General features: G+C 34.1%; 1 protein-coding gene across 1 annotated transcript in view; it reads left to right on the forward strand.

Annotated features, from left to right (window-relative positions):
* The window catches only part of LOC106461022 (protein timeless homolog), a 43,841-nt gene that overhangs the window by 11,181 nt on the left and 22,452 nt on the right, over positions 1-10,208 (forward strand). Inside the window, exon 4 of the mRNA XM_022387830.1 lies at positions 9,296-9,438. Coding sequence (XP_022243538.1) covers positions 9,296-9,438 — 143 coding nt within the window. The remainder of the gene's footprint in view (positions 1-9,295; positions 9,439-10,208) is intronic.

Consider the following 10,208-nt stretch of genomic DNA (forward strand, 5'->3'; position numbering starts at 1 on the left):
CGAAGAGCGATCTACTCCAAGTTTTGAAGCCCGAGTGGGCGAAAATCCCACAATCTAAAATTGACGAGATGATTCTCACGATGCCCCATAGGATCAACGAACTCCACGAAGCGAAAGGAAGATCTACTAGATATTAATTAAATTATAAATATATCAATTTATGTGAATATTACTGAAAAATTTCATTTTTTCTGAAAAGGTGGTGTCTATTTACTTGTGACCACGCTGTATAGAAAAACGATTTTTTTAACTGAAATAGATCGCTATATCATACATGATGTAGATATGGCTAAGTGTCTCTCCCCGTTACATTATTATATTAAATATAAAGACCACCCACCAAGACAATAAAAATTAACAAACCTTGAGTTTGATATCTTCGCAGTATTTAGAAAGGGTATTTATGTGCTAAATAACGCGTTGATGTTTATCTCCTGTTAAAAGTGTGTTGCGACATTGAACTGTTTGTGAACTTACACGACCTAATAAAGCAAAATACAATGTATGAACTATCAGTGAGTGTCAGTACCGAAATGAAGAGATAATGTTATACATACACCAAATGCTACTGGTATTCTATTCAATGGACGTGGCCCTGAAAGGGAGTAGTAGTCAGAATAGCTTCGGCAGCATTTAACAGGCAGTTTTAAGTTATTAGTTCAGGAGGGGGGAAGAGGTCGAAGGCGTACCTGACCCTCCCAGGTCCAAAAAGACCTCAAACCCAGTACCGACCGACCGTTAATGGTGGAGGAAGAGGTATATATTAGTATCTGACCCTCCCAGGTCCAAAAAACCTAAAACCCGGTGCCGACCGACCGCTAATGCTTGAGGAAGAGGTCTATATTAGTACCTGACCCACCCAGGTCCAAAAAGACCTAAAACCCATTAGCCGACCGACCGCTAATGCTGGAGGAAGAGGTATATATTAGTACCTGACCCTCCCAGGTCTAAAAGGACCTAAAACCCAGTACCGACCGACCGCTAATGCTGGAGGAAGAGGTCTATATTAGTACCTGACCCTCCCAGGTTGTCTACATAACCTAAATCCCGATGATAGATTGCTTGCTTGCTAATGTCGGTGCATGTTATATTTTATTGGAATAATAAAGCGTATTTTACCCTAATCTCTGTAATTAATTATTAAACGTATTTCATAGCATTATTTTGAAGAACGTTACCCTCATAAAAGCACCAGATGCATTAATAAAAATGCGTGTCCGTTAAAGTGAATCATAAAATTACTCTCAAATGTCTAACTGAATAAAATTATAAAAAAAAATTCGTTTTTCCACGTTTTCATCATTTTTGCGAGCAAATATATCATTATCAGAGATTCATTTCGTAAAACAATTATCTAAATGATTCGTATTTACCGTTTCTTATCGACGTTGTTTTTAATAATTTAAGTTTTTTTTTTAATTTGACACTTTACTACTTTTTTAACACCAATCATTTGCGCATTACTTGTATTTAACAGTAAACTAATTTATTGATAATAATAAAAAAAATATCCTGTTTTGTAAGTTTAATTCCACTACGGGATACAAGATCTAACATATTTGCGAGCATTTCTTCATTATTGGGCCTGGCGTGCTAAGACTGTGAATTTGAGGGTGCATGGTTCGCGACTAGTTCCCGCAAAAATGCACTCTGCACTTTGGGGTCCCCGCGGTGGTTCAGCAGTAGGCTTATGGACTTCAAACGCTAAAATCCGGGGTTCGATACTCCGCGGTGGGCTGAACACAGATAGCCCATTCTTGAAGCTTTGCATCAAGAAGACAACAAGAACAGCATTTTGAGGCCGTGGGTGCGCTATAAGAGTGACAGTCATTTCCCACTATTCGGTCATATAAGAGTAGCCCAAGAGCTATACGTGTATTTTACGCGAAAATTATGAAGCAAACAAACTTAATTTTTTAGGTTTTTAGATTTTTTTTGTCTTTAGCTCTTTGCAGTAAACCTCATTGTTGTAAATAGTTTGAATTTTTTAAGTGCATTGTATCAACTGTTTAAATATTAAAATATAAGTTGATTTTAGACACCGACCTTAACATACATTTAGGAACAATTATCGATTCTTTTTAAAAAGACTTTTGTGAATAAATTTCACGATAATTGCACGTAATATCCAATTCTGTATCCAATGCAAACTGTACAGAATAACAAAAGCATTATTATTTTACACATAATTTCTACCGATCTCTCTACGTTCTTTGTAGTGTCAAAAATTTCTCTTGCAATTAACTTTTACTTTCGTTGATAATAATGGCTTATCGATAAGTCTGGGGGCGTATAATGCTAAAAGTTGGAGTTCGATACTTGCGGCAGATAGAGCACATATAGTTCATTGTGTAGCTTTGTGTTTAACAACAAACAGGCAGGCAAAATAGTTGATAAAAAATGAAACTTTTCCAAAATTACTTTGCAAAACTTTTTTGATACCCCTAAAAATTAAATTCATATAACATATGGCGTTTTAGACTGTGTATATGTGATTTTAATTTTGAAATGAAATGCTTATTACTTTATTTTGATTATATTTCAACATAGTTTCCTTACCGGCTATTCTCTCTTATAAATATTTTTTTTAATGTTTAACAATGACCATGAGTTGTTTGTTTTGATTAAAATATATTTCTTTGTAATGCTAATAATGTATTTATTGTTAGAGAAAACGCAGAACTATCAAAAGATATTTAATAATAAGTTGTGTTTCTTCGTGTAAAAACTATCGCAGCCCTACCTAGTGGCAGCTAGGATTCTCATAAAATTCGTCTGTTGTTTCAACAACACATTCCATACATGTATTTGAATATTAAAAAAATTAATTGCATTTATGGAAACAAATCGTATCTAACTGTTGCTTTTTTTAAACTAGACAACAAACTATGGTCTATAGGTACACTTGCGGTTAATGAAAGACCAGAAGTTAAATTAAACTGGGGTGGGGGTGAAAATCAAGTATATAGTGTGTTCTGTTCACCTTGCTATCTCAGTAATGAAACATGTTCACAATACTAAAGAAGTTGCTGTTTATTTTTAAACTATTATTTCAGGATTTCGTTTTTTTTTTTCGCTTTTATCACGTGAGGAAGTAACATTTTCTTGCAAAACTGTATGTGTATTCTGTTTTGTGTTCAGCTTCAGCTAACATACACGTTGAACTTACTGTAAACGCATCGTATTGGTTGTTAGAAATATACGAATGGTTTGTTCGAGTCGGAGCACTCTGTTATGGAACGGCATTGTGCTTGGTTGTTACATGCAGTTTTGAGGTGAACCTTGTGAAAGCATACCCGCTTGCTTACCACAGAGTTAACCAATATCTACATTGATCTAGTCGTAAAGTTTAGTATACTAAGTGCATCCTTTTCAACTCTATTTATGTGTCATTACTATTCTTTCTGTCTAATATATTCATAGCTTTTATAAATGCGGTATTTTCTGGATCGTAACACACGAATGCATCTGTTGGACAAATTGAACTCTTATCAGAAACCTTATTATTACACTGTAAATATACAGGTTACGGTTATAATGAAACTTATCCTTATACGTAATATTTACGTAAATTTGTACTTGCAATAAAGATGAATACTTGAAAATTACTCCCACAAGAAACAAATTTGACAAGCATGTTAAAAAAAGCACAACTTAGCAAACTAAACCAAGAGAGGATGTACAAAGACTAAACAAATACAAGTTACCACTTTTACCATCCTATCATGGTATGTATGGGATGTAAATATATGGAAACCAGCACAGCAAACTAAAGCAGGAATGGATGTACAAAGACTAAATAAACACAAGCCACCACTTTTACCATCCTATCATGGTATGTATGGGATGTAAATATATGGAAACCAGCACAGCAAACTAAAGCAGGAGTGGATGTACAAAGACTAAATAAACACAAGCCACCACTTTTACCATCCTATTGTGGTATGTATGGGATGTAAATTTATGGAAACCAGCACAGCAAACTAAAGCAGGAGTGGATGTACAAAGACTAAATAAACACAAGCCACCACTTTTACCATCCTATTGTGGTATGTATGGGATGTAAATACATGGAAACCAGAGTTAATCTAGAACGTTTTCAAGCTGAATAGTAATATGTTTTAAACAGAAGCGAGAGTGATCCATCTGTATACAAAATTGAGCTCTCTCAATTTTTTGGGTTAAACTATATTTATAAACCATACAAAACAATTTTGTGTCATTTTATAATGCGCCACTAGGTGACGAATGCTATTTCTGTTTATTTTCTTTAGGCCCGGCATGGCCAGGTGGTTAGGGCACTCGACTCGCAATTTAAGGGTCGCGGGTTCGAATCCAAAAATACTCGCCCTTTCAGCCGTGGAGGCGTTTTAATGTGACGGTTAATCCCACTATTCGTTGGTAAAAGAGTTGGCGGTGGGTGGGTGATGACTAGCTGCCTTCCCTCTAGTCTTACACTGCTAAATTAGGGACGGCTAGCGCAAATAGCCCTCGTGTAACTTTGCGCGAAATTCAAACAAACAAACATCCTGTTTATTCTCATTTATTGCCCTCTTTTGTACCTACATTATTGTTGATTGCATGACTGTGTGATGGATATTTCGTCTTGGTGGTTTTCTTGAAACACGGAAGTGACACAGCCCTCATTGATAAATTTGTGAAAAAAATATATAACATTGGAAATGGCGTCAAGAAATATATCCATTAAAGTAGACCATATGAACAGTGGGTAGGGAAGACTGACATTCCTGGACAATGTCTTTGTATTTTTTGTAACAGCTGTCTGAATTATGAAAGCAGTGGTAAAACATATCCTTTGTAATCACCATTCGAAAGAGGAACGACATGTAAACTTATTCTCAGCACACCAAACCTTTCCAGGTGCCGAGTCACAGTGCCTTTAATTTCAGTGAAGAGAGCTTGCCTGAGAAAAAGCAAAGCATGAAAACGAACATTCAGACAGTCACATTAAAAATCTAGACTCCAAGCAACCAGAAAATTGATGAAAATCTTCAAGCAACCCTTCATAAAACAAGACTGTTATGTTGAATCCATTAATGAAGTCCAAAAAAGTAGTGACAGAACCATTCAACAGAAAAATATATCTACAAAGTGGTTTACTGACAGTTGTCAGATACTACTGCGAGAAGTGCACTTCATATTCTGACGCACATTTTGTTGGGAATTTACTAACCAGTTCAGTGAAGTCCAAAAGTCAAAGATAACCTCAGTTGTGGACTGGAATATGACTGTCAAATAACAACATAAGACAGGTTGCAAAAGAGAGAAGGCCATTCGACTCATCTTGTTCGTTTATCCAAGAATCTCATTAAGTTGTTCATTGAAGGATACTAGAGATTCGGCTGGGCAGTTTGTTCCAAACACCTATGACTCTTTTTTTTTAGTTTTGGTTTTAAGGCAGTAGGATAAGAAGACTCTTGCGTATAACTTGTTTTCGTTTTATTGTTTGGGTATTTCTTAAACACACTTTGCACTTTTCTATACAGTTAAAAGTTTTTTCTATTATTGAGTAAAGTGTTTGTTTTTGTATTTTTTTATGTGTATGTGTATTTATGTTTGTAGCGTATCTGTTGGAATATAAACTGCTAAAAATTTTCGATTGGCTTCGCTCGGCAGCATGCATTTTCATTCTTGGCTAATTTTGTGTTGTACCACCCTTGGTTTCAGGCTTTGCGCTAATCCATCTTAACGCATACCAGTGTCAGTATTTTACCATACCATTTTATAACCAACTAAACGTATACCATTTACAATAATAATAGTTTATTGACATTAATTTTGAAGTTTTATCCAGTTTGTTGTTTCATTATCATTCTTGGCAATGTTGCTGTTATATCCAACCTGATGTTATGTTAGTAGTGACATTGACGCTGTAATAGCTTCTATAGTGTGTGTGTGTGTGGTGGGGTGGGGGTCTTTGAACAAAATCAAAACCCCTTTATAGGATAGGAATCATGTTCTTGTTAGTATATATACTTTATAATAACACTGTAGAGTGTATCTAACTAGACATTGTATCAATCTGTAGTAATTGGATTCTGAAATCCAACTTGACGTTACATTGTCAGTGTATGGTAGCATATAGTTATATCCAACTTGACGTTACATTGTCAGTGTATGGTAGCATATAGTTATATCCAACTTGACGTTACATTGTCAGTGTATGGTAGCATAGTAGTTATATCCAACTTGACGTTACATTGTCAGTGTATGGTAGCATATAGTTATATCCAACTTGACGTTACATTGTCAGTGTATGGTAGCATATAGTTATATCCAACTTGACGTTACATTGTTAGTGTATGGTAGTATATAGTTATATCCAACTTGACGTTACATTGTCAGTGTATGGTAGCATATAGTTATATCCAACTTGACGTTACATTGTCAGTGTATGGTAGTATATAGTTATATCCAACTTGACGTTACATTGTCAGTGTATGGTACCGTGTAGTTGCAAACATAAGTTCATATCCTGACGCACATTTTGTATTTAGGAATGAAAGCTATTAAGATGATAAATAAAAAAATGCTTGTCTTTCGCAATCTTTAGTAAAAAAATAATAATAATGTTTTAGATGAGATCTAATTAATTGTAACAACTTCCCTTTGTATAATTTCGATTCAGGTAAAGTGAAAAATCGCAGAGTCCCAGTAACATCTACACCACATTTTATATGTTTAAAAATGTTTTTGTTCAAATATAAATAATGATATTATTCTGCTACATATATTGTCAAAAATGACTTTAGTCGTCTCTAAATATATTGTCAAAAATGGCTTTAGTCGTCTCTACATATATTGTCAAAAATGAGTTTAGTCGTCTCTAAATATATTGACAAAAATGGCTTTAGTCGTCTCTACATATATTGTCAAAAATGACTTTAGTCGTCTCTAAGTATATTGTCAAAATGGCTTTAGTCGTCTTTACATATATTGTCAAAAATGACTTTAGTCGTCTCTAAATATATTGACAAAAATAGCTTTAATCGTCTCTACATATATTGTCAAAAATTAGTTTAGTCGTCTCTACATATATTGTCAAAAATGGCTTTAGTCGTCTCTACATATATTGTCAAAAATGGCTTTAGTTGTCTCACAACAAAGAAGCTAGTGTAGGATATACTACGTTGTTAAAATACAAAGCTACACAATCGACTTCTGTGCTTTGGTCACGTCAGGGATCGACTCCCAAATTTTATCGTTATAAGCACTCAAACATGCCACTGAGCTTTTTTATATATTAATAATAGAAGCTCTAGTATAACTTCAGTTTAGACATTTTAGCTTAAACAAACACGTTTACGCTAATATTTCGTGTTACGTTTGTAGTAAACTGAGTATAACAACCGTTCTGTGTCAGCTAAATGACCCATTTTAAGATGTTTTTGTTCCCTCATGTGAATGTGTTTTATCAGGTTTGTATAAAAAAAGGTTTTAGATGTTTCTCTTTCTGACAATTTAACGTGATTAGGAACGGCGTCCAACAACCTATATTCTTTCTGACAATTTAACGTGATTAGGAACGTCGTCCAACAACCTATATTCTTTCTGACAATTTAACGTGATCGGGAACGTCGTCCAACAACCTGTTCTCTTTCTGACAATTTAACGTGATTAGGAACGTCGTCACACAACCTGAACTTTTATAAGTTACCTAAACGCGTGTGTTAACAAACTTGTAACATACTATTTTTGTAATATTCAAAATATCTTGTACGGACATATTACTGTTGTTTAGTGTTAATTCATCTCCAACCGAAGCACCACGTTCTATGTGTGTTACAGTCCGTAAATTGTTTAAATTTAATTGTAAAATACAGTAAGTAATATAATGCTTGTTAAGAAACAGAAATTTCATTACCAGTACTTTGTCAACGTAATTAAACAATTACTTTCTTAATATAATACTTGAAAGTTATATTGAAAGAATCTTTACACTAAAGCGCCATGAAGCAACTCCGAGATACGTAGTTCTAAAAAACGAGCTTTCTGTTTCTGTAGAGTTTTCCTTGCTTATAAATTGCTTGTATAGTAGCCTTTTAAAAACTCATAGAAATTACTTGTCCTGAATAAGGTATAATTGATGCACTACGGCCTGAAACGCAGGTAGTTTTAATTTCAGTGTATGTTTGAACAACTTTGTAGCTTTCAACGAGTCTCTCGGATCTAATAAATTTAAATAAATTTTTCATGTTGAATGTTTAAAAACAAAATAAGGACAGAAATATTTATATCCCGGATTTCATACTATAGTGAGAGAGAGTGAAAAATTACATGTGGGGGTACAAGAACCTCAATCGGCTTTTAAAAACGTTTTTCTAAACTATTTGGCGACAGAAATTTTGGGGTTTCATGAATTTGTTAATTATTGGGTACATAATAAAATACCAATCGCAGAAGAAAAAAATGGCATCAGTATTTCAATTAATCTTAGTAACCACTGCTTGTTTTTCTGTACATTAAGTGCTATAACTGGAATATAAAGTTACACTATATGTGGACCCCACCGATAATGAAAGATATAAAACAGGTCGATCATTTGAAGATTAAAATGTTGTATGTTGTACACAGATAGTGATTTTAGTGAAATCATTGTTGCGGGTAGTGGTTAAGAAACAGCGGTGACCAAGAAACTCACATATGAGCACACACACGTTAATTTATAATTACAGCACTCTGGCGATTCGACAGAATGCAACCAGACTATTTCGCCTAGTGAGTCAAACTAACGTTGAATTTATTGAAAGAAAAACATCATAAAACCGTTTCCATTTTTAGCAGCGGCATAGCGGCTCATAGAATGGGTCCGAGTTTTTTAGTTTTTTTTTCAAGTACAAACTTTTGCTCATAGCTCCGTCATCTTTTGACCGATTTGAGATCTAATTACAGTTTTGAACTTGGAAGGCCAAACTCTTCAGGAATTTCAATCTGAGGGTAGGCTAGTAGAGATTTTGATGAGTAATAAATCCGAATCGGGTATACGAGCGCCCCACGCTTGGTATTGTTGACGCACAAAAATATAGCTAATAAAAAGGGAGAAAAAAAAGTATCATAGATTAATTTACTTCAATCCTGCTTAAAAGAATTTCAAGTACCGCAGCTATTGAGGATTCCCTCTTGTTTGACTTTGGGATTTTGTATGAATAGTATAAAAAGAACATATTATATTAAATTAGTTAAAAATGGATAAACTTAATAATGTTTATGTGAGACATGAGATAATGAAAAAAAAACATTCTTTATACACTTGTGTGATTTAAATGCTTATCAGGAGTTGGCGAAATTTGCAAAGTTCATCGTTGAGAAGTTCTTCGAGTGTGCCCAGAAGAACAAGAAGGTTTTTATGGAGATGTTGTTCTGGAAAAATTCGCGTGAGGTTTACGAAATTCAAGAAGGTTACGGAAGTTTTGACAAGTAGGCGGAACGTTTTTATTACATTGTGTAATGTTAACTTGAGGTAAACTTACGCCATGTTGTTCAGTGATCATAATAATGAGTCTTTTTTAACGACATATATTTAGTGTAATATACCAGAAATTATTTATATTGTTAAATGTAATTCATTTGAGACCAATACATTTTAAGATTCTTTTTTTTTTTTTTTCTTTTGTGTGTTTAAACATTCTTATATCACATATGGCCTAGAGTTGGTTGGATAATTAAACCTTTTACTGGCGATTCTTAAAATTTAAAATAACATATCAATATTTACAGAATGTTCTATTTATTTATATCTTTATTATTAAAGTACATTTTTATTTTTAGCAGTATGTGCTACTTAGGCTAACCACTGCTTTCCGTTTTTGTAATGTTAGTCATTGTTCAGTGGATATGTGTTTAACTCAAGAAAGTGAAGCCATGTATTACAAGCTGTGACACGCTCACATCAGTAATATTGTAAATGTGTGAAGCCATGTATTACAAGCTGTGACACGCATAGTAATATTATAAATGTGTGAAGCCATGTATTACAAGCCATGACACGCTCACATTAGTAATATTATAAATGTGTGAAGCCATGTATTACAAGCCATGACACGCTCACATCAGTAATATTATAAATGTGTGAAGCCATGTATTACAAGCTGTGACACGACTACACATCAGTAAGTATTATAAATGTGTGAAGCCATGTATTACAAGTCTAGTGACACGCTACACATCAGTAATAGTATAACTATGAG

The sequence above is a fragment of the Limulus polyphemus genome, unplaced genomic scaffold, assembly GCF_000517525.1.
Source record: "Limulus polyphemus unplaced genomic scaffold, Limulus_polyphemus-2.1.2 Scaffold881, whole genome shotgun sequence".
Taxonomy (NCBI): Eukaryota; Metazoa; Arthropoda; class Merostomata; order Xiphosura; family Limulidae; genus Limulus; species Limulus polyphemus.